The sequence below is a fragment of the Melanostigma gelatinosum genome (genome assembly GCF_949748355.1).
Source record: "Melanostigma gelatinosum genome assembly, chromosome: 2".
NCBI lineage: Eukaryota > Metazoa > Chordata > Actinopteri > Perciformes > Zoarcidae > Melanostigma > Melanostigma gelatinosum.
Genome location: NC_136635.1, coordinates 24,307,886 through 24,335,660, shown reverse-complemented (window position 1 = coordinate 24,335,660; position 27,775 = coordinate 24,307,886). Strand labels below are relative to the sequence as shown.

General features: G+C 44.4%; 1 protein-coding gene across 3 annotated transcripts in view; it reads left to right on the top strand.

The window, feature by feature from the left end:
* shf (Src homology 2 domain containing F) overlaps nucleotides 1–27,775 on the top strand; it is an 84,969-nt gene that overhangs the window by 36,792 nt on the left and 20,402 nt on the right. For 2 of the 3 annotated variants that reach the window (XM_079284944.1, XM_079284942.1), the window contains exon 3: nucleotides 22,397–22,615. In XM_079284944.1, coding sequence (XP_079141070.1) covers nucleotides 22,397–22,615 — 219 coding nt within the window. Of the gene's footprint in view, nucleotides 1–22,396; nucleotides 22,616–23,644; nucleotides 23,744–27,775 lie in introns of all 3 variants that reach the window. The other variant, XM_079284943.1, reaches the window with a different exon arrangement.

The following is a 27,775-nucleotide window of genomic DNA, read 5'->3' as shown; positions in this document are numbered from 1 at the left end:
TTTTTTAGAGTACTGATGATGTTTACTAAAGGGATTGGTCGTCCACTGGTGGAGGTGAGACTGGATCAGCTGATAAATATCAGCGCTGTCGACGAAGTGAGGCATTGCCAATGCTGTAGATGCACTAAATCTCGCAGATGTACCCCAAGAGGGCTGAGTAAGTCCAAACCAATAAGTGTGTGCCGCTATCCACACAGCAGACCTCTTAATCTACAAACAATGCTGTGCAAACACAATATCCCTTTGGCTGATCATTTATTCAACAGAACTGAAGGCCTTACAAGGTTAAGAGCCACAGAGTCAAAAGGCTCATCTGCCTATTAATTGCCTCTGATCAGTAGTTGATGCATAATTGAAATGGCCAGAGCGAGCTAAGGTGGGCTCTGGAAAGTGTTGAGTCAGAGAGATGGGGTTGTACAGAGCAGGATCTGAATGCTTGCCTTGCTAAAATGCAGCGTAGTAATTTAGTTCAGACGTGGAAGAGGCAGGTATCTGGTAGCTTTTATTCCTTATTTATAATAATCTTTGTCTTTAAGAATATTGCCAGCCTAGATATCCAGCTGTCTCAAAGCCACACTCTCACATACACCGACTGAGACTCTTGTGCTGCTTGTTGGTACAATGTGTATTCACTTCTCTGAATACGGGCCGTCGGATTGATGAAACCTTGCTTCAGAACAAGCTTCAGGTGCCTGCTGAAGTTCACACTGGCCCTTCGGATGTGGGGCAGAGAGTCCATTTGGCAAAGTCACTCAATGAACTGTGCGAATATGTCTCCCACCTCTGCTGCAACTGGCCAGGCAAGGTGTACTAATAGAGAAGCCGGACTTGAAGAGTTGTTCCCTCGGACTACAAATGGACTACGATATAGTATTCACAGAAGGTCTAGAACTGTAGATTAAAGATCACACATTTCCATGGATTAAATGAACACAATAGTGGCATAATATCTGTAGTTCAGTTTCTCTACTTGAATTGTATGAAGTGTGCAAAGTCCTCTATGAAATGACTCATGGACCTCATGTTTGTTTTTAAAGAAAAAGGTTAATCAAGGAGTATTTGTAATAAATGCGACGCTGCCCCTGATAAGCGGAAGTAAATGGATGGATGGATATTTGTAATATGATAGAAATCATGTCTCAGCGATTTAGCAATTTACATGGTTTTCTTGCATGTAGTATAGATTACTGTAGAAACATTGTCTTCATGTTGATTGTTCGTATGTAGAAGCCTGTTAACTCTGGATGATAACTGGATGGCTGAAAGGACCGATCAGATGTGTTCATATAAAAAGCTGTTATCCTGTTGATAAATCATATCTCGAGCCAGTGGAGAGCTATTATTACTGCTCTTATTGTAAGTCTACTTCCAGAATTGCAAACTGTAACTCTAAACGAATTGCAATTTAAAATAACGACACATAAGACAGAAAAAACAACAGCTGGAGGTTTTCTAAAGAATGTGTGATGTAGGTACACAAGATCTGTATTATTTTAAACAGTCAACGGTTAAATGTTTGCTCTTTCCGCAGAGACGCCCACAATGATGTTGCACTTCACCATTTGATGCCTTTCTCTTATCTCATTGTTTGAGTTTTCATCATGACTCGGTGTCCTCTTGAAGCATCATACTCATTATGTCACGTCATGGCATCAGAGACAATGGCTTGCAGCTTAATTTGCACTTGAGGTAGTGGATGCATTGATACTGAGGGCATGTAGCGTTCACCCAAAAGCTAACAAAAAATAGAGAATTCCTGTAATTTACTGTCATGCGTAAATGCTTGAAATGTTATTGCCGCCCTCGTGTTCTGCTCCCGTTATCCAATTTGGTAAATGTAACCCGAGTATAGATGACTGGGACAATTTTAATGAGCAATATTGTCAACAACAGGGACATGGACAGGCAAATGATGAACACATATTGTTGATGACATTGGCCCTAATACAATGCTGTAGACTCTAGGATCCGGTCCCACGGCCATATCTTATTTAGAACATTTGGGAAAGATTTGAATTATTGAGAAAATGCTTATTCTGTGGGTGCTATTATTAGATGCTTTTTGACACATTGAGTGGGTGTATCCCTCTCCCATCTGGCTTATTGTGTAGCAGCCTCTGGATTGGCAGCTCTCCTTCATAGCTGATTTATATTCATAGAGTTTGCCCGGCACGGCCCGGCCCTGACCTTACATGTTCACGTTTGAAACATCGGCTGCGGAAGCAACCTGCTGATCTCTGTGTTGCTTGATGAACGTTGGAATGGTGATCCCACATGGACATCGATGTACAATGGAAATCATATTAATAAAGGATAAGCACTGCAGATGTTCTAAATAAGGCACAGTGGGGGTCTGTGTGTGTTTTCTCATTCTAATTATTCCCCTAACTCTGCACTGCATTGTGTTTGTTTGCATCTTAACAGGGGCATAACTAAATTATTCCTATTACTCAAGTAAAATCATTTCATGGGCGGGGAATAGGAGAAGTGTCGCCTTATCTTGCAAGGTTTGTCTCTACCAGTTCTGAATTCCTCAAATACTTGTAAAATAAACGTATAGGCCACAGGACACTATCGGTTCAAGATCAGCCTGCAGACGTCTTGACCTTTGTGAACACGTTGATAACTTTATTGCCAATCTACAAAACAGAATTTAAATGTACTGTCCTGTGCTCTTTTGTGTCAACTTCCCCAAATCCAATGAGGAGCAGTACATAGCAGCTACCGTACTATACACAATCCCACGCAGTCGGTGAACACCACATAGTGACTGTTCAAGTCTGTAATGGAGCATTTTCAAACAACCGTCTCAAAATAATGTTAACCAACTGTGCTTCTTGCCCTTGGGAAATAATAACACGACATTAGAATCACTTCAGTAGGTAGTAGGCTAGCTCATGCACACAACTTCAATGTATGGAGGAGCACACATACAGTAGAGTATCTCTCCTTTTTTGTTTTGCACTTATTACTTTCCCCACATTCTTCAGACCCACGGTGCAGTATTAGGTTTAGTGGCACCCGTCACTTAGCAGCTCAGAGCAGGACCCCTCCCTCCTGTTGCTCCTAAGAATCCAGCCAGCCACCTTTCAATTACTCTCCTTTCTCTCCACTTCCTGCCGGCACCATCTCCAGTACAGTTAGACTGCAATTATGCTAACTGACGGACCCTGAAGCCCTGAATGTCACTCAAGATTTTTACAGCACACACCTATTCAGTCAAGACAAATTCAATTAAAGTGTCCTCAATTTTACAGCTGTGCAAAAGATATTTAAATGTAGTGGTGGTAGTGCTACTGATAGAATGCTAAACAAATGTAAGACGGCGTAATAAGATTGTTCTGCCTTCGTGAACGTGAAGTCATGCGCGATGGGATGATTGGCTGTGACATCGAATGGCATTATAAAGAGTTAAGGGCATTATCATTGTGTGGGTGGGAGCAGGTGCAATTGAGACATGGCACACGGTCGGCAATCTGAGGGTGAGATGTGTTTAAACAGCAGGGAAATGAGAGATCGGCAAACTCTGTGACTGCTGATTGTGTTAATCTGATTGTGTTTTAGACCCGAGATGGATGTGTTGTGGATTAAACCCATCTGGTTCCCTCCATTAGGAGGGCTATTAAGAGGAATATTGGATGTTTGCTTTATTCCGCTTGTCATGGCATGAGAAACGGTGCATCACAGCAGGTGCAACGCAGAATAACAAACTCCCGTACGAACAGCATACCCTGCAGGTGTTCTGCTTTCCTCTGAGCTCCTAGGATATTTGGAACCATTAACTCTGATGCATTACGCGCATGTGACAGCGTTCATGTCATTTACACATCGAGGGGTATGAAATTAGATGCATGTGTAAGTAATTGCTGGAGTTTTTTACGCAGCTTCATCTAAGGTTTTAAAGATCGTAATCTTTCCTACCCCCGGGGAAAGTCTGGATTATTGGTGAACCCCCATGGAGTGCTGCTCATTCAGCGCTAATGTTCATTAGCAGTGCAACGGGAGGAAAAGATGCAGCATGAGTGGCGAGCTATAGACTATAGCTAACAGTGCTGAGAATGTGCCGGGTTGTGTTCACGCACATACGCACACACACTTCTCGTTCTCTATTTAGCTGTCTGGCCTTTCTTCTAATGGAAGAACCAGCATGGCTTTTTAAAGCGGTCAATTAAGCTCCATTGAGCGAAGGAGGGAAATCAGCATGTTACTTAATGAATGTCAGGAGACGTGTAGTTATGACATGTCTGGAGAATGTGACTGGCATGAAAATGAGCTGATATATGTGATGCGGATATATATATATTCGTCTTTAGCATGTATCTATCTGTGGAGCAGGCCTTGTAATGGAGGTTACGTGATTTACAGCAGAGTATGGTGGTAATTAGAGAGGCCACCTCTTAAAGCAGAAGGTCACAGGTGAACTATTGTTGCTGGACAGTTGACCAGTAAGAGTGTCTTCTTGTGTCTTCTTATAAATGTGACATGTTTTTACAGACATGGATGAAATGTTCCCTAAGTTTGAATGACCACATGCTGCATGCGGTGTCCTCAGTATGAGGTGGATCTGTGAATCTTTCCCCTTCATGTGCCTCACCATCGTTAATGTCAAAGAGCACATTAAGTCTCTTGAATTCAAAGAACTATCTTTCACATTGTTAAAACAAACTTGTGACATCAGTGGGAGCATAACTGCATTCACAGCCAATGGTTCGTACTAATACCTTCTTTCTTCTCTCTCTCATTCCCGTATTTCGTCTCTGTCTCCTGGCTGCCTGTTGAACGTGCTGAAATTGCCCCTCGGCCTATTTTCTGCTTCCTGTATACTCCCTGAAGTCCACAGAAACTGACTTTTTTCTCTGTGTTCCTTCGCTTTACCTCGTATCTTTTCATCGCACTTTTCTCCATAAGCGGAGTGAAGAAAATATCTTTTTTTTTAATCTTGAACATCAGCTGGAAAGTAACTTCTTCACCTGTCTTATCCATATCTATAAACTGTCGTTTCTCTCTCTGTGTTTTGTAATAATTCATAATTCCATAACTTGAGATAAAGAGTTGGTGGATGAGGTTTGCTTTCCTTGTGTTATAATGATGTTAACGCTTTCCAAACTCAGTGATGATGAACTTAAAGATGACACCAACTGCACTTAAGTTGAATCTGAATGGCTTATTGTATGGAGTCCCTGCTTTAGGCTGTCATCAGACTCCCCCGCTGTTCATTAGTTTTGTTTGTAGATCCCTGGAAGTTGGAGACGACTGTTGTTCCGCTGAGCTGAAAGTCATCTCCGTCCTCCTGCCAGCCATCAGTGTTGTAAACACAGCTCCTTGCCAAAGTGCTTCCACAGATGGCTCAATGAAGCAGTCTGCCTTGTTGTTCCTGTTTATTCAGCATTGCTCATCCCCATAATGAAACGGCTTCATTACAGCAATTTGCACTCATTCAGCATTCTGGGAGAGCGTGCAGATGCTCAAGTTGCACCGATGAGTGTTGCGAAAATGAACCAGGCCCGCTTCTCACCAAATGACACTCATTGAGATGACACTGAAACCTCTACGTAATGCGTTTGTCAAGTTACATATTTAGACAGCCAGTGAGGGTCATCCTCTCTGACACACACTCAAGATACATACGTGTCCTTTCTGTTGTATTCTTAAAGCCCAGCTGAGACAAAATCCCTGAAGCAAGCACCGGAGGTGTATGTCACGGGGGGGGGCAAAGAAAGCTGATGTCCAAAAGGCCTCAGGGAAAAATTGCTGCAGATTGCTTTTTCCCTGAGCCTTGTCTCTTATCGGTTGCAGTGTGACACGCCATTTGCACCATGTGTCCTCAAATGTTTAACTCTTTTCAGCATTTGCCTCAGTGCTCCGTGTTCCATCCTCTGATGTTGTTCCTTTGTGAAAGACATTCTACCTGATGGGGATTTTGTGAGCGCACTCTGCATTATTTGTTTCATCGTCTCCCTGGTAGCCCACAGAGCCGTCGTAAATTTACCAAACGATTGAACGGATGCGCAGGGATCTGTCGTCCAGGGCGTAATGTTAGTGTAAGACCAGTAGGTGTTGTTTGCTCGAGGGGAAACCCCATCTTTGATCAACATTGTAATTACTTTCAAGTGAACGTAAATCAGTCTGTTGGATTATAATAGCAACTCAGCCTTAGTAGCACCTCAGCCTTGCTGTCAGGCTGATGAGCAAACAGCCGAACCCCTTTTCACCTCACAGCCTCCGTAATCATGTCCAGGCCCAGTCGCACCGCTGGCCGGTGACTCAATACATCCTCTTATGAAAGTACAGTGTGTGTGTGTATGTGTGTGTCATTTCACAACACTTCAAAGCGCAGTGTGCCCGCGCCATAATACACTGTTGTCAAAGGAAATACAATAGAAGGATAGTTTGAAGTGCAATCTTTGGCGTTCAACAAAGTGAGTGATTCACTGAATTTCTCTCTGCCAGGTCTCACTCCATGATCCGTTCCTCTGCTTTCATTTCACCTGCACATCCTTTGCTCTATAACTGAGTTTAGCTTTGACGTTAGCTTGAAAGTGGACAAAGCATGAATTTCTAACTAATTTTCAACAGGTTAGGTTCAGGTTCTTTCTTTTTTCATGAGATTTTGAAGGAGCTCCCTCAGTATTGATAGCACCTACAGACTCAACCACAATAGGGAGATTGGCCTATTTATTTCTGGGTTGTTTTTTCCCAGCAATTGCTTTGAATATCACCATCTCAGCCATGCCCTGATCCTCCTCTCACCCTGAACAGATCTATTTCTTAAAGGTTGTTTGAGAATCCAGTCATGTAAAAAGATCATACTCCACGTATCTCCCTTTCCTGTCCCTATAAACGACCAGGAAATTGGTTTTTACGGGATGGCAAACCTGTCTGAGATGGGTTTTCCATGACATTTGAGTAGCCTTTGCTAGCCCTCTACGCCCCCTGCTACTTCTGCAAATATCATTTCTGTTATGGATGGTGCAGACTGGTTCTACAACCTGTATTTGAATTTCATTCATTCATTCTCGAGTGCGCTCTGTTTCTCATCAGAGAAAGCAAAGCATGGGGCGAGATTTGACGAGATCAGAGGATGAGGATGGTCTTTGATCCAAGGGAGCGCAGTGAAGAGGCAGCCTGTCCACTGTTGGGAGGAACTGCCATTTGTGCTTTCTCTTTCTCATAGGATACATAGTATTGATATGTTTTGCAGCCAACAGATTATTTTTTTCACATTCACAGATATTGGTCGGTTTCCGCCAGTGGAGTTTACCAATTACACTTTCATTGTGCTGTTTGGTGCAGATGGAGACGTCTAATCAACTCTGCTTAGTGCTTGGCTTATTGCATTCCAATAAACATTTGTCGAGGCATAACAATTCCAAACGCCACTTTTCGACAGCTGGCAGATCTTTGGGAGCATCCTTGTGAAACGCTGACGATCACAGTTGCTTCAAGCGAAACCGTTTTTTTCTTTTTGTAAATATAAAACGAATTTCATCTGCTCCTTTCAGTCATTACAAACAATACTGATACTGCTGAATTGACAGCAATATTTAGCACCCTTCATTCAAATTCTAAACTCACCATCTATAACACCTACAATGTTACATGAATAACCAAAAGTGCACACCCTAAGGCATCGTCTGTTTGTAGAGTTAACACATTTGTGGAGAGTCATATTCCCTCTAAACATAGCTTCTCGATTGAGACTTGTTTTGCAATTTCTGTGCCCTCAGAGGAAGTTGGACTTCACATTCGCTCGCCCCCATATGTTTTGCATTTGGGTCCAATATGATGGCTCGTGGCAGAGTGGCAGATGGTGGATTATCCAAACAAGTGGACAAATTACCTCGGATTCCCCTCTGCGCCTGGACACTGTTGAGAGCAGCCGTGGGCCCAGCGAGCAGACCTGCCAACAGTGGGTCAGCTGGCACCGGGGGCCGCTCACTTCCTGGCATCTTCATCTTCCATCCGTTTCCTTTCTTCCCCATTTTTTCACTTTCAACTCTTACTCATTCCTCTCCCACGTGGCTCAGTCTCAGTGAGCACAAATGCATCTTTGAGGGGTTTTGTTTCAACACAATTCTCCATTTTTTTTTTGTTGAGGTGAAGATTGTGGTGTGATTTGAGGATGATTTAAAGCTTCGTCTGCTCATTTTGATTGATTTCATCTCCCTCTGTTGCTCCCTGCTGGAAGCGGCGCAATTACGACCAGAGGGCCAACAAATGGCCCATGTTCAACCAGCATCTATTGTAGGACAGACAATAAAAACAAGCTAGTCTCTGCCATTAATTCTGCTGGCCTCCATTTTTAGGAGAGACACATACAAGGCTAATCTCATTTACCCGTAACACTTCTGGGAAGCCATGTGTCACCTTCCAGAAAAGGTTCAGGACACCCTAATCTACTTTTGCCATACAATAAACCTTGATGGTTATAAATGATGCTTTTAGGGTGTGAGTCTAAAGTCGTAATAGTGATCAAATGCCTCTTTCCTAATTGAATTACCCTGCAAGCATCACACGGTAAATGTAAGTGTATCAGGACTGCAGCCAGGAGATGCTGAGGATTCTCGCCGCTCTGTTCAAATAGACCCTGAATGGCGAATGAATGTTGTTAACGCAGCCTGCTAATGCAAGCGGACAGCAATTCAAATGTAACTGCTTTGAGGGAACAAAACCGACGGGACGGAATAATCATCCACAACAACCGCATCATCTTTTTCATCCATCCAGGTTTGTATTCATGAGTTCTCTGGAGTCGTCAATTCTCCGCTCCTCGTGCCGCTCGTCAGCTGGCCCTGTTTCGCAGACCGCCGGTGGAAAGGTCAGCCATCACTTACCAACGGAGAATGAGTTTACTGGTGCCACGTCCTCCGCAGCGTGTCCGCGAGAATTCACACAACAGCAGAAGAGAATGTCAGTACAGTACATAGAGAGCATGGTGATAAGACACTTACATTATTCTAGTCTACAACACTGTGATTTAGAGGAATTAGCAGCAAACAAGCGTAGCGAGTGATGAATCATGTTCTCTTCTGGAATGATCACACTGTGTACTCACAGAAACCGGCAATAATGTCACCCCACAAACCGTGTGTGTGTGTGTGTGTGTGAAGGAAAGACTCACTAGTTCTGGAGAATCTGAGGCAAAAGAAATTGGCCCCTCCTGTTCCTGACAGGATCCTGGTAGCTTCCTATGTCTCAGCAGGAAGTGCAAGGAGTCAGACTTCTCCGTCTTTCATCTCCACGCCCACAGCACGGACTCTGCCTCGTCCACATGCTGCTGGAATAATCTGCCTTCATGTTTGTTTGTCTTTATGCCTGTCTCTGTCTCACTTATTCACATGCAGCCAAACAGACACACAGACTCCGAACTTCTATGCAGCATACATCAAAAGTCTCTCTCACTCCACCGGAGTAGAGACCCCACCCCGACCCCGCTAACATTTCTTCTTTGTCGGCCTAATTTCCCGTCAGTTCCTCAGAGACTCCTTCTCAGCACAAACATGTTTTATTCATTGGAGAAAACCGAGTAAGCCAAGTTCGACTTACACTTGTCAGAGGTTAACAGCGCGACTGCGCGCACCAGAGAGATTATGACTGTTCGACATTCAACCACCTCACCAGTGTGGAATCCAGTGTGTGTGTGTGTGTGTGTGCTCCCCGAAGAGAGTGGATGAGCAGCAGTCAGGAGGGAGGCAGCAGGTGCAAGAATGTGTGAGCAGCTCTGAGCGGGACGGGTCTTGTCAGCCCACCCTTGGTAAACTGCAGGGTGGAGCTGTGTGTGTGTGTGTGTAGTATCATTGCAGTGGTGTGACGTACGTCTATGGTTGTGTGCACATTTGTCTGTCCCCGGTATGCGACTTGTGTATTGTGCGGGCATTTGCACCAGTCATGTGTGCCCTCGAATGTGTACGTAACTTCAAGCCTCTTATTCGTTTGTGTGAGCCAGCTGATCTTTCTTCAACATAGTTTTGTGTGAGTGTAGTCGGCCCACGCCGGCTGGAGGAGGAATCCAGAAACCTTCCATTTGCTGCTTCTCTCACCCGGCTGAATACCAGGCTAACAGCAGATATGCAGCCTTGTGAGGCCCTGACGTGGTATTTTAGACCTCAGTAATGGATGGGTTTACTCCTACAAAGTGGACTTTTTAAGTACGTGTGTGTGTGTGTGTGTCTTTGTGTGTCCGGGAGTGTGTGAGTAATTATAGTAAAAAATGGGCGGTGCGGTATTCCTTTGCGTAAAGCATGACGTATAGAGGGAGACGGCTTAGATCAACATCGGCATTCCTTTACGAAACATGCTCGGCAGCTGTTCATAACCGTGTGATAACGTGCTCCCGGCCTTAGTGACAGAATGGGCTTCGTCCTGCTCAACGCTCAGGCTCTTTGTGTTTTGCTTGCGTCCACGTTTTTGGTGAAAGGGATTTTGGCAATAAGGAGGCATTCCTGCTGGGGTTGAAGGAGGCAGCCAGACCGCACGGAGGATGATTACACTCCTGAGGGAAACAGCGGATGCAGTGGGAGAATGAAACCTAGTTGGGCACATCAGCACTGCATGTTCACTGCCTGCTCTCGCTCCCTCGCCTACTTTTTAACCATAATAAAACTGTTTTACTGTGTGTCGGATAGAATTGCCTGCGTTTCCTTTCCATCACATTACAACCGTACACATACATACATTTGCTTCACTTTACAGCTGCATGGCCATGAGTTTATGACACAGTTGAGAAAGCAATTCTCTTGACTTGTGCTGTCAACTTCTGCTGCTACGTCAGTGGTGTGCTTCATAGTTTGGCACTCTTATCAACCCTCTGCTGGGATTTGTTCCACAATGGCAGTAGCACGTTATTGGATCCGGGAAGGGGATGAGGCAAAGATTACTCACTCGGCATCCTCCATCTTTTATGGGCGTGAGTGTTTTTACGGGAAGACACTCGTTGGGACATTGCCACGCAACTCCCAAGCCCGAATCCACTCAGTTGTTAATGACTGTTCTGCAACGGTGACACTGCCTTTCCTAAAAGAGTGTGCTGGCAGAGATCCCCCTCAAAGCCGTATAGTTTCATTATTGGTGTTTTTTTTTTTTTTGAGGCTATAAAAGTCGGTGGCATGCTGACCGATGTTTGGCAGCAGTGCTGCTGGCGAGGTTGGTGGAGATGCCCATGTGGCACGCTGCAGCCACATGTCTGGGGCCCGGCCAACAGAGAGGCGTCATAAAAGTCAGGTATGCGGCCTTGCTCAGCAGACACCGTCACAGTATTATTACCGCGTAATCCTCGTTCAGCTAATGAAGGCAGATGTGTTTGTCTTTCCTTTATTTCATCTCATAAACCGTTTTTCACTTTCATTTTTACAATGTTTTTCTTCCTGTCTTTTCTACCTTTTTTAGGTTATGATTTAGCAAATTGGTATTGTGGTATAATGAGGTTCTGATTATCATTCCAGTTGCATATTATTAATTAGTGCAAGGCCACTTTGCCCCAAAAAATCATGAATATTGAGATATTGATGAGAAATCCGACTTCTGCTGCAGATAGATCGTATTTCCAGGATCAATCCCAGAGATCCGGCCTTCAAAATAAAATATGCTAATGCCAATGACTTTTCCATTACAAGCTTACATCGGCATAGCAGTACTTTAACCTGAGGTCGCTGTTCGAATAAGCCAAAAATCTTTAACACTAATTCCCACGCACCATCAATCAGCAGCCTCTAAACCAGTCCCACTCTTGCAGTGTATAAACTACCGTATGTTGTATCCCTCGCACCAATGGCAGCAGGAGGTGTGGAAGGGTTTGCTCATGAGCCAGTAATAGAACTAGCTTAGTCAAGGTTTACAATATATTGCAGCTTGTTTTTTCCCGGGTAATCCGTTTTGTTTACAAGAGCTCATTTTTTGCACTGCACCCTTGGGCTCGATTTGCATTCGTTGTTCAGTCTTCTGGAGTTTTTGTTGTGCGGTCGACTCATTAAGGAAAATGAGTCGGCCTTTATGGGACGGCTCTTTGTAGAGTGTGAATAAAAGAAATGTGTAAAGGTTGTGAGCAATGACGTTTATGTGGAGTCAGACTGAACTAATGTTTTCATTTTGGTTCAAGCTGTCATGATACACGCACATTGCGAGCAGGATTTGTGTTTTGTTTTATGGCACCGTGAGTACTGATGTACTTCAATAGTAAATCGGCCTCAGTTGTCCAACAACACAAATTCACAACAGTGTATAAACACTTTATTTTCAATCTAAATGACGTCCATTCTTTTGGCTTGCTGGTGTCTTGCTCCTCAGGGACAGGCGCTCAGCAGTATTGATATGTAAGCTCTCCCCGTGAATGCTTAACAGCGATCCGTGTGACTAGCTAATGAAATTTCAGAAACGCATCCCTTGGAAAAAAGTATGCATCAACTTATGCGGTGTTGTCAAATATTGACTTAAATGCCAACAAGGGATCTCAAATTTAGATTTTGATACTGTGTAACAAATCAATCAAATGAAATGTAATAAAATACAAGGAATGACAACAGGACGGGTTTAATAAAAAATAAATTCAACACATGGCTGTCACATGCCTGCTGAAATATTTATGACAGGTCTATAGCCGATGAACAAATGGGAGATAATCATCGGCCTGTGCAGGATATGTTGAAACCTCTTCTTGCGATTATTCATTGTTTGTTGATTTCTTTTGACAGAAAGCAATTATAAACAAGCTTCTAAATGTTGCTAAAATCCTGCTCATCTATACCATAAAGGTTTTAAACAGCTGCGACGTCTGAACACTCCAGCAACACTAGCAGTACAAAGTGTGTCCTGTCATCAGGGTGAACTCTCCACACACCTTGGAAGTTGAGCCAAAACTTAATGCCGCATATGTCCTCAGAGCTACAATGGTGCAGAAGAAAATAATGCAAATGACCATCTGCTCCTCTGGGTTCGTTCCTCCGGACTGTATAAGGACAGCTCTGCACTCCTGTGCACCTGCGTGGAGCTTGGTTAGCATATTTCTGCCAACTGGTTGGCATGTGGGTGAGACACATGACATTGTGTGTGTGTGTGTGTGTGGGGGGGGGGGGGGGGGGGGGGGGGCTGGGGGCTGTGTGAGGACTTTTTGTGTTCTCTATTTGTGTTCTCTATGAATGTGGTTTGGTTGCAAAGATGAAAAGCTGCTGCATATATGCATGTTTTCTGGCACCAATGACAGTACCTAACGGCCTTCATGTCTATATGTCTGCTTACCTTAGATTCGTTTGTAAATCTGAGGCGCATCGCTCCGTCTGCCCTGTCGGAGGGAATCAGGTTGGACGGAGCTGAGAGGTCTGACTGGACTCCAGAAGCTTCTCTCTGGGCTGTCGAATGTCTGATCTAATGGAGGCTGAACAGGACAGACAGCAGGCACACACACACACACACCAGCACTTTAGACTTATAGTCTTGTGCAGCTCAACGGGTACAGTACGGATACACGGAGACAAGGACCAGAGTGGGCAGACATTGTTTAGAAGTGTATCATATTCATCGTTAGGAACATCGTAAGGCTTTCATGTTGTGAAGTAAACAACAACACTGCCCCGAGCTGTAGGCAGACACTTGTACAGTGGGTTTTAATTCGACGGTGGTTATCTGCGGTATCTCATATCTGCTACTTGTACTGGAGGCAGTGGATGTCAGACCGTGGAACTGTACCACTGTCCATGCATGTGTGTGTATGAGGAACATGAAACATGACAAACATACGAACATCATCCATTCTCACAATGTGGAGTTGGAGCCACCTGCCTAGCTGCATATGCGATACCTTTATCGAGGTCCTGCATTAAGATACATAGTGTCTCTGTGTCACGACAACCATTCATCCCCAGAGAAATTTCAAAAACGCTAAATGATGGTCGGCTGATGCTTCATTTTGACTCAGATGTGCTGCAGCTGCTCAAAGGAATCTGTCAGTGTTCAATGACTCAACAACACCTTTTTTTAAAGCATCCAGTTGAGGCTCCTGTGTTCCGCTCCTGTGTTCAGTGTTTCCCATTGTTTAATCTGTCTGCGGTCATGTTGTGTTTTAGTCGCTCTGACGGCGGGTGACAAGGATCAGGTCACACACACACACACACACACACACACAGTCGTGTAAACACGGTCAGCAGTTTACAGCGGTAATCCACTGTCACTGTATTCACCCCCTTCCTCTGGTCGTGTGTGGGCAGCGCCTACCGAGAGGCTGCACTCATCTGAAGGTCAGAACAGCACACGAGTGATGTCACTGCTGTGCAACTATTTGCATTGCCAGAGGCCGAGTAATGCGCGTCTCCCAGAGGACATGAACGTCCCGTGGACTGCAGGGATTGGTATACAGGTCACAATGCTACTCCAGCATAAGTAGGATAAAGGGAACAAATCGATACCAAGCGGCCCAGCGTCTCCATATCTGCTTTCCTTCCAGCCCCAAGATGCAACTGCTTTTTCTTTTCTTTTCTATTCTTTTTTTTGTTTGTTGACATAATGAATATTTATGCTTCTCTGTTGAACTAGTTACACAATTTGTTTTTAGGAATTTGCTGCAGCTTCATCCTCATTTTAGGCTCGATAATGAACCTTGACTTTGAAGTTCAGGAATTGTACGAGTGGCAATATGCGCGTGCTGTTGGGGTGTATTTGTAAGAGCCTCTAGAGTTTAGACTTGCCGGCGTGTTGCAAATAGTAAAACTGAGGTCATGCACAGTTCAGGCTGTGTAATGTTGCCACAAGAAAAAGAGATTTGCTGCTGTTTGTGACCCAGTTTGTGAGTAAAATATGTCGGCGTTTCAGCACGCATCCGTCTCTCGCTAATGAGAGACAGCCCAAGGAGAGCGCAGTGACTGTCTGCTCTGCTCAGCATGGAGGTGATAGAACTTCATTTCTCAGGCTGTGGCTTCTGTCTGCGTTGTTGTGCTGCGGGGAGAGATTATCGGATTATCACACAATAAGGAAAAACATGTCGGAGGAAAAAAAAAAAAGAATTAAAAAAGTACGGGATTCGTCCTACAAGGCCCCAGTTTAAGTGCACAGCTGTGTGTTTGTTTGAATCTGAGCTTTGCAGATGGCTGTTCAGGAAAATCGTTGGATAATGCAAGCACCAGGATGAAGGTGATGTGCTCGTATGGAAAGATCACTCATTTGATTCCCAGCATGAGCTACTGAGAGTGTTGAATTGTTAATATTAATGAAGACACCGAGACACTCGAGCTCAGGCGTTCTGAAAGCTGTAAAAGTCTGTAGTTGGTTGCTATGAGCTCCTACAAACATGGCCTCTGCCTGACCCAGGTCTGTGTGATACCACGGCGGTCGCTACAGTGCTCCCCTTGTGCCACATATTGACACAATATCACCGAGATCTTTCTCAATTCTCCCCTCCGTCCCACAGAGGAGAGCAGATGAGCAGTCTCGACGTCCCCTGAGGGAATGCGAGCCAGTTGAAGGTTGAAGCAGCGAAGTGGTGGGGGTGCAAGTGGGTCTTTGCCGAAGGCCTATCGCCTTTAATGGGCTATTGCCCCCCTGCGGGGTGGGGGCCATGAAGTGACTATTCATCACAGCCACGTCCTCGTGTCATCAGACTTCCCTGTCCCCCTCCTCTGCGACCACACAGGCAGATTAGGCAAGACAAGAGGCACTCACTGGCACGGCGTACTTGTCTCTCCTTCCCTTTCTCCTCTGTTTATCGCCTCTCCTCTTCCCAGTTCCCTTCCCAGAACCAATCCCTTTCCCATGCTGTTTTCTCCTTCCAGCAGCCCATACACAACCTGAACTCTGGGTGCACTCTCCTCTAATCCACCGCCAGTCTTATCGCCGCTCAGGAACAACAGCCACAGAGCAAGCGCAGAAGAATAGCTCCACTCCCACAAGGCTCGCGGACCCTCTGCGTCCAACAGCGTCAGCCAAGCAGCCTGTCTGTCGCTGCTTCGCATTAAGTCCTCACTGTGCGTCGAGAAAAAACATCCTCGCTTCTGTGCGCTTGACTGTCGTCCAAATGGAATTTCCATTACTGCAGTACAATCGACAATGACTAATCGCATCTGTACTCGTGTCGCCTTGTCGTTGTGCTGATCTACCGCTTGTCTTTGTGTTTGTTCACTGCGGTGTTTTTCGCGAGCTAGCGGTGAGGGCTATTCTGTGATTCATGTCGGTAGATGGGCTTCTGTCCAAGCAGCTGTCCTCATTCATCTCCTATTAATAAGCTTTCAGCTCAGTCCTAACGAGCTGTAATTGTGATTGTGCCCCGCATAGGATCAATGCCACCGTCCATCCAAGCGGCACTGCGGTGAAAAGGATCTCACATAGGTGAGGCACTGCCAGTGTTACACAGTGAGGCGGCATCAAAGTCCCTCCACGGTGTTACATCATCCCGTGTCAAAGAGCAGATCCAGTTAACTACTCATCACTGATGCCTGCCTTCGTTGATTAGCAATCCCTTCAATGACAACAGGAAACTATTCCATCTCAAGCACGTCCGTCTTTGGGACTTGACCTCATGCTGATTTCAACTGGCTCTCGGGATGGCAGCGTCGTTCTGTGAGCATGTTAGCGTGCTGATTTGAGCATTAACCTTAAAGCACCGTTGTACTTGCTGACAGTCTTAAGGGCGACTGATGTGTCCATACGTTTAGTTTGACTTTCCTCTTACTGAAAGCCAAAGACACAATCAACTGATATTACACCCGAGAACGAAGAAAGCGTTGCCACATGAAAATGATTTGGAAAGCTCCGTCTAGTGTGATGAAGGCTATTGCACACAGAAGCAGTGGTCTGTAAATACTGCACCTCATAAGTCACCTAACAGTTATTTTCATCTGCAGTGAGCTTTCAAGTGATGCATGTTCGTTAGCTGCTAGATATGGAGCGCCCTTCACTGCTGTGCATATTTTATTATTCTTGCCAGTCTCTCCTGGTGTCTGTGTCTCCCACTCTCTCTTCCCATCACTCTCCACGACTTCCTGTCGCAGTCTCTTTGTTTATTTCTCCCTCATGTGACAAACTTGCATCACATGCCTGTCTCCAATTTTCCCTTTTTCTATTCACTGGCTGACGCTCTTTGTCTCTGTCTTTTCTCATACATCCTCAATAGTCTCCCTACGACTCTCACTCTCTGTGTCTCTGTTACTTTGTCTGGCTGACTTCCGTCATCACCCGCCTCCCTCTTGTTTTCTGCTTTGTTTTATGGCATCTCTTGAGACATACTCTCTTGCTCCAGTAAGGGAACGAATACATATACATGTCAGCGTGTTGTGGAAGACACTCTTCAGATTCTATTCCCTCAGGCCATCTGGGGGAACAGCAAATTAACACATACGCGGGTGCACACACCCACACACTCGGATATTAGATGTGACTGGCTGCACCATCTTTAAATGGATACACTTACGTGTCTTGTTTGATATAACGTTTAGAGAGATTTCCTTACATTAATTCATAAAGATGACGGGAGCCTTTCACTATGTTTCATTTGAATGACAACAAAGTATGACGTCCAGCTGAAACAGTAGGCATTTATAAGAAAGCACAACCCAAAATACTCTCCTCTCTGGGCCCAGCGTGAATAGACTGTCTGAGCTTTGGCTTCCAGGCTTCCGGAAAGTATACGTGTGACAGGCAGGCAGAGGCCTTGGAGTGTGCCCACCGCAAGCCTGGCACAGTGTGAGCCAGGAGGAAGAAGGAGACGGCGAGAACAAAGGCATGGCTGCTTTTGTTCTGTCTGCAGGAGGCTGATGGAGACACAGCAGCACACAGACACACACACACCCCTTGCAGATTGACAAACCTGTCATGTTTGCCGAGAGACGGGCACGACTGTAAAAAAAATATCAAAGCTTTACAAATTGTCTCCAAACATCAAATCAAAGTACTGAATGTTGAAATTGTGCATGCTGTGAAAAGAGACGTATGACAGAAGCGCGCGTGTTAATTAATTCCGTTTGTCTTTGCTGCTTTTGTTCCTTTTTAAAACACTATGAGACGTGAACATGAAATCAAAATCGGGGGTGAGCCGTGCGCACAATGCCGACAGGGTTGTTTTGTCTTTGCTTATCGTAACGGTTCTCCCAGAGGTCTTTGGGTAACTGTCTCAGGGAGGAGCCTCCTCTTGGCTCCACTCAATAAGCGGAATGACACTCAACAGCCGGCCGCCACGGGTCAAGGAGCAAAACACCTTCTCTTGTCAGCCGGCTCTCATACTGACGCACAACACATGTGGGTGGCCCCCGATATAGCTTAAATCTGTGACTGCCGAGGCAAGATAAACCCTGTTGTCTCTTCACAGACCTGGGCAATCAGACAGACTGTAACCAAAGCTACAGAAAAGCCTCACATGCCACATATGAGCCACGCTGCAGCGGCTTTTGTTCATCAACCCTGTAGCCTTCATGAACGTGTGTCTGTGTCGTGGAACAAGCTTGGCTGGGCCAGTGTCACAGATCGCTAAAATACTTATTAGCATTCATGAGCATGAGTTTAGTAATTCATGTGTTTGAATCAGAGAGCATCTGCTCTATCATTTATCTGTTTTAAAACATTGAACCATGCATAGAGTGTTTTACTATAATATATACTTAGTTACCCATTTGGCTCACGCATATTTCGTCATGCTCTTCAGATGGAGGCTCTCTCCGCAGAGATCCACCTCGTTGATAACCGAGCTCTATGAAGTGACAATAGCTCCTGAGGTTCAGGCTTTCTTTAAGAGTGACTCAGCTCAGGGAGCAGGCAGAGCAAATCCTTGAAGCCTGGGTATTTTCTGGCCATTGTTTCGGGGTGTAAAGTCAATCGCATTTAATCCTTTACTCGTGCACAAGAGGTCCCCCTCAATCAAATCCAGATATTCACTGTGCCTCTGCAAGCGCATCGCACAGCAAACTCTCTCTCTCTGGCTCAGTAGGAGTGGGCGGGCGGCAGTCAACCAGAGAGGCAGATAAATGTGTTTTCCCCCTTTTACATATTTGAAGCTTTAGCCTTGCAATAAAAGCACAGTTATGCAATTGTTTGCTACTTTCTTGCAAATGCATTCACTTTCACCGGTTGGCAATAACGGAGGAGGACGACGACGTAATGCAGGAGCGGTCCGGACGATGAGGGCTAGATGGCCCGGTCAGTCCTTTATGTGCAGCAGGATGCGGTTGCCAGGTTGGTCGCTGTTAATGTTTTTTTAAATTGAATCCAGAGCTCTCTGCCTGCCCATGCACTGCCTTGATAATATGCCCTGAGGGCTTCTATTGCAGTGCGTGTAACAGGAGCCCCCCTGGATGTATCGCAAGGAGCATGTTCCTCTCTTTCCCATAGGATTAATCTCTAGTTCATGAACCAGAGATGAAAATGATAACGAAGACAGGATTTGAGCCTTGTTTCAAAGCGTAGCTCTTCTTCTCACTGCCTCTATTTTTTATTTATTTTTTTGCTTGCATGTGGAAACTTGCATTGACCTGACTGGTGCTTTTAAAGTTTTTATGACAGTTCGTATCTGTCTTTTCTCATTGTTGGAAAAAGCTTGAATGCAGCTTTTTTAGTGGCACTAAACAGATGGTTATGGTCAGTGCTGCTGCTGCTGCTGCATGACTGTCGAAACCCCGTGGAGTGTGGCACACTTTCTGTGTTTAATTGTCTCTTAAAATACTTTTAAACACACCTTTTGGAGCAAACACTTATTTTTGGCTGCATAAAATATATCCTCTCCTTCCCCTTATACAATACTAGGTAATAATACAAATGTTGCAAGCATTTCAGGGGTATGAATGTAGGAGTTGTCAAGACCAAGTAGGCAAGGGGCAAAAAGCATAAGGGAGAGGAAGTGCAGCATCTGGACAGGAAGTCGGTCATCCGGGGAGGGGGAGGTATGAGGCACATCAAGGGAGGGTGTGGTGTCTAACCTCTGACCCTGAACACAGGGTAGAGGTCTAAGACAAAAAGACTGCAGCTGTGTTGAAACATGCAACCCCACTGCCATGCCAATCACTGTAATTTGGCTAGACTGATGTGTCCCCACCCAGCTTACCAAGCGTGCCTGAACAGGAGCTGACAGCGAAAAAAGAAAAGAGTGGAGGAAGGAAGGACGGAAACGAGGAAAGGAGGTTGGAAGGAAGAAGGCTAACGGGGCTGCTATCTGCACACACAAGGCCTCATTCGGAGCTAGCTGGGAGTCTCAATCCACTGCAGCAGTTTATCGAAGGCAACGTGCCTCCAATTAAAGGGTTCTTCCCACAGCATTTACTCACCACCAGTAATACCTTCCATCCCACTCTCATTTTGCCTCCTCTGGCAGGCAGCCCCGCTTTTGCTTCTTCCACCCCCTTCTAGAGCGATTTGTTCTCCTGCAGGGGAGGGATGACCTAATCATGGCAGGATCTCGTAGTACCAAGTCTTTTAACTGCTAGATCAAAGAGTGTGAGTTTGCCTAATGCGGGACTACGCTGCGATACGGGCCCAGGCAGCCTCACCTCACTCCACCCCTCCGCCTCCACCACCACCACCACCACCGCCGCCGGCAGGTAGCTCCATTAGGCTCAACGCATTGCTCATTTTTACGCAAGAGCTCCCTTGGGCTAAGAGGCAATTATGCAGTAGTGTGGCATAATATTTCATTCGCTTCACATTGCACTACTCTACGGTGGTGCTGGCCACTAACAGCTTCATGTGGCCCAGGAGGAAGGGTGCAGGCTGCTAACAACTTCATATGAGTGGAGGGAGATTGCTGAGGGGAGGCGGATGCAAAAACGGAGATGAGGAGAGTTCTCAAGGGCACGAGGCTTCATTAGGAGTCAGGTCTGTTCCACCTGCTTACATGGAGAAGGAAAGGTTTCGCTTACATCCTAGTTTCGGTCATGTGATGCTAACGAGATTTATAACATGAGTTCGATTCATGATTCTTAACATACCTCAAATGTATATAGAGTAAGCCATATTCAGGAAACAGTTTGAAACGTTGACATGTTTGGGGTTTGCTGAAATGTTTGCCGCTGCTTTGCTTTATATTTCTCAGTAATGTGATTTTCACAGCCTCTTTGAAATGTTTGCGATAAGCCTGACTGCTGTATGAGATCCAATATCTCAAACGGCTGCCAGGCATCCTTCAAGGCAGTCTCCGTCTTAGTCGTGATTTTATATTCATGCAGAAAGCAAGGACACGTGAAATATCCAACTACAGACAAACCACAGATGTTGAAAAGTGTTTCCTGTTTCATGTACTAAGGAGCCTCTGTGCGTTGTGTGGAGATTGCACAAGGTGAAATGACATTATACCAGAGTATATCTCGATTTTAAGAAAATGATAATACTACTAAAATGACTGGTGTAAATGTATATTCACCAACTATTGATTAAAGAGACCTTCTATGTTGAGTATGGCACATAGAGGGAACAAAGTGAGAAAGGAAATCGGTGCAGTCTCTGTTCTGACAGAGCAGGTATGTGCAGCCCGGGGGCAAGGCTGTTCAGAACCGTGGTGTGATTTCTGCTGTGCTCAGGGAGGTTACACTGTGTCCTTGTTGCAGGTGCTAAGCCCCCCCCCCCCCAGGCCCTCCTGGCCTCCCCTGATTTCAACACTATTCTGCTTCCCACGACTGTTATCATTCCAACAACAGCAAGCTGTCGCCCTACATGTAAGAGGCCCCCGTCTATACCGCTTGCACATCCCACACAGCACATCCCTTCAACGTGCAGGTTGTTGTCTTCCTGATCGTGGCTGGTGGGGGATTTACACTTGAGATGTGAACTCGGTACATGTAGCACCTGTAGCCGTCTCATACCGGCGCCTTGCTAACTGTAGTTAGTGTGCATTGAGGCTACGGCTTGACTGCAATGCTAAAAAACACACCCCAGGTTGTTGAGGCAGTGCAACATTTGAGCAACTTCAGTGGACAAATGATTTCTTCAGCACAAGAACGTACCAACATTATTATGAGCAATCTTTTTTTTTTTTTTACCCTTTTTACCCTTGTGTACCGTTTCTTCTACAATGATCAGAAATAGTTTATTACCAGCCATAATAAATGACAGGGTTTACTTGGTTTACAGCTTCTTTCTCATTTAAAGATGGAGGAAAATAGAGAAACCTTTTAGTCTGATAGGCAATGTTGTTAGTGCCCTTTAACCTGCAAACTGTCGCTGGCTGTGAATTCAGCCTTATAACAAGAATGCAAGTTGCTGAAGCTGTGACCCTCTGTCAAATCAGTTAAAATATCACGACACATTCATCACATGCTGTACACGAAATGTGCAAGTCAGGCCTTCCAAACTGTACTGCTTTAGTGTTTTGTAATTGCATCTACTGTCATAAATCCTCATTTCTCGCATGCGGCCGGTGTTCTGCCCAACGGAGCCGTTTTCGTCTGTAAAGTTTTAACACAGTAGCCCGGCATTAACGACCGGTCTTTCTCCTTGTTTGTAGAAATACGATCCGGTGGGCGAGGACCCAAGGAAGGGTCGATGAGGCAGCCGCCCCTGTACGACACGCCGTATGAGCCGGCCGAGAACGGCGGAGACTCTGACCCGGAGCACTCGCGCTGCCCCAGAGAAAGCCGGCTGCCCCAGGATGACGAGCGGCCCCCCGAGGAGTACGACCAGCCCTGGGAGTGGAAGAAAGAGAGGATTTCCAAAGCATTTGCAGGTACGACACCGACATAATATGACGGAAGGAGAAAAATCAGGAACATACTGCAGAGCATGAAAAGACCTCCACGCTTTGCTCTTTCTTGTACAATCAATATTAAACTGAAAACGTGCTTTCTGTATCCTGATCCAACAACACTTTTCAAGTGGCAATCTCAAAGATATTCATTTGAAATATCGCCATAGGAGGGTAACACAATAGTGATTTCGCCTATGGCCCCCTGATGAAAGTATTCCAATATTTGTATATTTGCAGTATTACAAACTGGGTGTTTACACACAAAAATACTAAATGCCGACAGCTTTGAATACGTGAAGCTAATGTATCAACAGAAGGACTCCAGACTGCTAAACTCTAAGCACAATTACATTGTTTTGACTTAAATAGAAAATATTAACCAGGACTGAAATCTTAGGCATTGCCACTTTAACTTAAAAAAAGATATTCTGTTACTTACAGTCAGACAGTGAAAACTAATCCAGTTTAGAAATAACTGCTGTTAAATTGCAAGCTTTTAACACCTGTTTCCTTTCTGCTTTACTAACCCTGTGTCTGTCTCTTCCAGCTCTAACACATTTGAATTTTGGCTTCTGTCAGGTTGTGAGGGTCGCTGCTGCTTTAAACTCTCTGTTAACGCTCCCGTTTCCCCCTCCTCTGTCAAAGCCCCCGCTAAGTTCACTTGCAGGTGTCCAGTCTACTATGTGCTTGTTTTGATCCAAGTGCAGCCTGTTTCAGCTAAACAATGATAGCTATGCTGCTCAGGGGGGCATGATTGGTTTTGCAGGTGCATGTAGGTGCAGGTAGTCGCTGTGGGTTGAGAGCTTCAGCATGGCTAACTCAGCCATAACATCAATCAGGGCTGTTCCTGGAAAGAATATGGCTTTGGAATATGAATAATGCACCCCGAATTGGAACGAAATGCCAAGCCTGTTATCTGATATAATAATAGAAAATCAGCAACCCATGACTCTATTTTTCATCGCCCCTTTTCTCTTTATATTTTGTCTTTTTTTTATCCTTGAACAGCTCTGCTTTGTTATGACTGCATTAGCTACGAGGGTTCTGTAAGTGGCACTGGATCAGGTCCCCCCGGAGGAAAGGACTGCACCTCTAAATCCCTCACAGGTACCATTGGAGACGGGGCTGGGGATTGTCTCTTGTCTGTCTTTATATTCAGCTTAGACTTCGGCTTTGATGCCTGAAACATACGGGTTGCCCTGAATCTTGCTATTTGATTGATTGCTTGCTTAAATCCTCAGCACACAGGTTAATTGTCCTTTAGAATGAATGTTATAAGCATGTTTTGCAGATTATTAGTGTGTAAGATTTGATTAACTCTGCAAAAAATGGTCATGTGAGCCCTAAAAATGTATTTTACTAGTTTGTTGAGAAAATGTCATCCACTTCAAATACAAATCACCTTGATTAGAATGACATTATCAGGAAGCCACTCGTGTGATTGGCTGATGCTTGAAGTGGACTTTAAATCAGCCTTTCAGTGTACATGAATGTATAAGTGCAGTAACACTTCCTGTTGCTCAGAAGCAGGGGTGACGGGTGAAGTGTGGGAATCGATGTTATCTCCTCCACCTCCAAGGGAGGATTAACATTCTGAACGATTTTGAAAACATATATAATTGCTAATTTTTATGACTGAAATTGCGATATTAGAGGGAATCATTTTGACATAATTATTCTCATTTTCATTGAAAAACATGTCAAAATGATGATGGTATGATCTCTGCGGGGATCTGTATCAATCAAAGAGTTTATCTGTAGATGTTGATGTGTCGGCCAGGACATCGCTGCAGCGTGACAATATTTAATATAAAATGCTGTTTTGACACACGTCGCCTTTAACAATATATTCGGCCTCCTAAAATGTGAAAACTGCAAAAGGCTATATTATGATTTTGACAACATTTTGATTATTTGTGCAGCCTTAATCAACACTGCAGTTAGAACAATACTGAAATGCTGTTTTTACTTCCATGGGGGGGTTCTGCACAAAAACATTTATCTTGCCTAAGTCAACTCCTCAGGATGACGAATTCACCAGTGGATGAACCCTTTCTTTTTTAATTACAGCTGAATGAAAGAAGCCATTATAAATATGCATGGCCCGAAGTCTTATTGTGGAATACAGTTGGGAGAATAAGTTGCTACGTTTGTGATTGGTCTTTTACACTTGGAAGTGTAAATGTAATCTCACAGAGCATTATAAAAATGATGGACATTTTCTTCATATTGATCATATTCTAGTTTATCTTCCATACTTTTATTTTTATTTCCATGTATTCCTCTGTGGTATTCCTCACATATTTGCTTTGGGAACACGGCATTGCATTTATAGCATTTCAATAAAGCAAAATTGATTAGAAGTAGATGGTGCGAGAGAGATTAATCCTTGATGGTGTTTTTCTGTTGAAAGATGAACTTTGTGAGACATCTGGAGGCAGATCATAAGATTCCGCATGTTAAAATGAAATCACCCTTTAAAGCATAATTCACATAGTTGCGGTCAATATATATATACACCTGTAAGGGACAGTCGTGTCAAGGCAGTTTGGGGATATTAATGATTTCTACAACTGCTCTTTTTCTGTGACAGAATGGTGGGAAATATTTGCGCTTCAATGTCTAAAATCCAAAATCAAACAAATCCAAGGACACTAGAGCGCCCACAGTGAACGTATTTGTATTTAAGCACATTTTCCTGATTCTCAACTCTTAGACTTTTTGTTTGAGTCATTACATCAAAATTACATTAATTTCAATATTGTTTTTTAGTCTCTTATGATAGCATAATTCAAATTTTTATACTTTTTGACTAATTTCCAGCTGGCCTATGTTTGTAGATGTTAACGTTACATTGATTACTCAGTTGCTTGCGGTCCAGGTGAGCGGTCCATGTGACAGCAGCAGCATGGAGGAGTGTGGAGAAACAGATCAGGCGTTGCGCTGGACTTCGCTGTATGTAATATGTTTGAGTGTGTGTGAACTCTCTCATGTGGCATGACATGGAAGCTCATCAATCTCATTTGTGGAGGAAGAAAAATACTTGAGGGAGTATTTAGTGCATACCTGCAGGTGATGAGCGTTACCAACCTGCTGTACCTCATTAAAGCTGCTACAGGGAACCTTTATTTTGTGTTGATTTTGCCGATCCCTGTTCACGAAAGCAGTAGCGCTCCGAGAACCCCGAGTCCCTTCAGACAACCTCTCATTTTACTGCAGCAGGGTCTGACGGCCTGACAGATGGTTTCATCTGATTTCACGCGGAATCCGACCCGAGGGCATCGATGACGAGCATTAAAAATAACGACACAGAAATACACCATCTCCTCGCTGATTGTCTTGTTTACTTATGTTGGTCGTATAGAGGCATCGGAGTTAAACTGAGTGTTTCACAAGCAGTTAAAAGTTCCTCACAGCAGCTGGAAAGATAGTTTAATGACTCAGTAATATGATAAATGGCATGTTTAGATCGACGCAGTTCTGACAGGCAGAGCAGGCTGTATGTGTGCATGTGCATCAATATCATATGGCTAGTCTATTCTTTTGTCATCATTATTTTTCCTTATTTTTTTTGTTACTTCGTTTCTGTTTCCTGTTTACTTCTGTGTATTCTAGGCACTGAGGTCTTGATAGGAGTCACGCTGCTCTGCCTCTGCCAGTGATTAGTTAAATAAGGGATGCTGCATTCTTAATCACTTTCTTCCTCTCCGTCATTATGTTTCTGTCAAGCAGCACTCAGACGTTTGTGATGGCCGTTATTCACTAACACATCCCTCTTTCAGCTCCCCTTTGCATACAGACAGCGGCCCTCTTTTGATGATGATTCATTTAATTTCCATTGGATGTCAAAGTGTTGAGAGATAAGTCTTTAAGTTGTCTTTCAAAGACGAAAGCTGCAGTCCAAAAAGTCCTTTGATCTGTTGCTCGTCTTCATTCTGCGTTATGTTTTATTCAGGCAGAAGTAATTCCCCACTATTTGGAGGACATGGAACAAAGAGGAATGATGTGAAATACGTCTTTGGGAACGAGGCTTTCGGTGTAGACCGGCCTCGGATCCAGATATAAAGGGGCTTAGACTAAGTTTCCCACCTTTCAAGGCTTGAGCATGTGTGCCTCCACCCGAGGCTCTGATCTTTGCAACTAGCTTCCCTCCAATATCAATAAATTATACACTGCTTCAATATTGAAGTTGTCTCCAGACAGCTTAGAGCCTGCTGTCAGATTTCGCCAGGTTACCCTGCTGTTGTCCTGGAGTTCTGAAACAGCTATATGAACTGTTGGGTGGAAACTGCCAATCTCAACAGCTGTTTCACAATATCTCTCAGACCAGGGCCATGTGGGTTTGGTGCTATCAGCATTATCTGAACCTCTTTTAGTTGTTAGTGTTTTTAGTGCAGTTTTGACGCTACCCACCAAGGGTTGAAAACAATGTATGCATATGTACATTTATTGATATATATGTCATTTCATATAAATGATCAAGGAACATGTAAACGCATTACATAAACCACCTATTTGTGAAGCTAATCTGTACGTTGTAAATATCCATTTGATTTTCCGGTGAATTATGCTGTTTTGCTGTAGTTTGTGATCTACTGCAGATGTTTTATACAGAGGATGATAGCACAATGTTACGTTGTTTTACGACAATTTGTGGAGCTTTTATTTCAGTCCGATGCTTGTTAAGTGTAACACGGGTGAAATGGAGAATTGTTAACAAGCTCCATGCAGGTGATGTTGCTGTGTCCCCAGACGTCAGCAATTACGGTAGTGTGTAAAAATGTTTCGAGGGCAGTTTCAGGTCAGCCATAACTATAACTCCGTGTGCCGTTGAGTTTCCAGAGATCAATTTTCCTCAGTTATGTTGCTATAGTTGCTGCAACACTTCGTGGCCGTGGAATATCAATGACTAATGATACATGTTCGCTGTTTGGATTTTTATTTTCCTGCAGCTGCGCGGCAAATGAAAGTGTCTGCGAACAAATAATTAACGGATCGTGAAAAAAGATACACAGCCTGACTAAACCGTGGAGTGGGTGTAAAAAAGAAATAGGAGGGCGGATTAAATAAGTACCAAGTGCTGCCCACGCCCTCCCACCACTGTGTAACATGGTTCGCTATCTGCATAAAAGACTATTT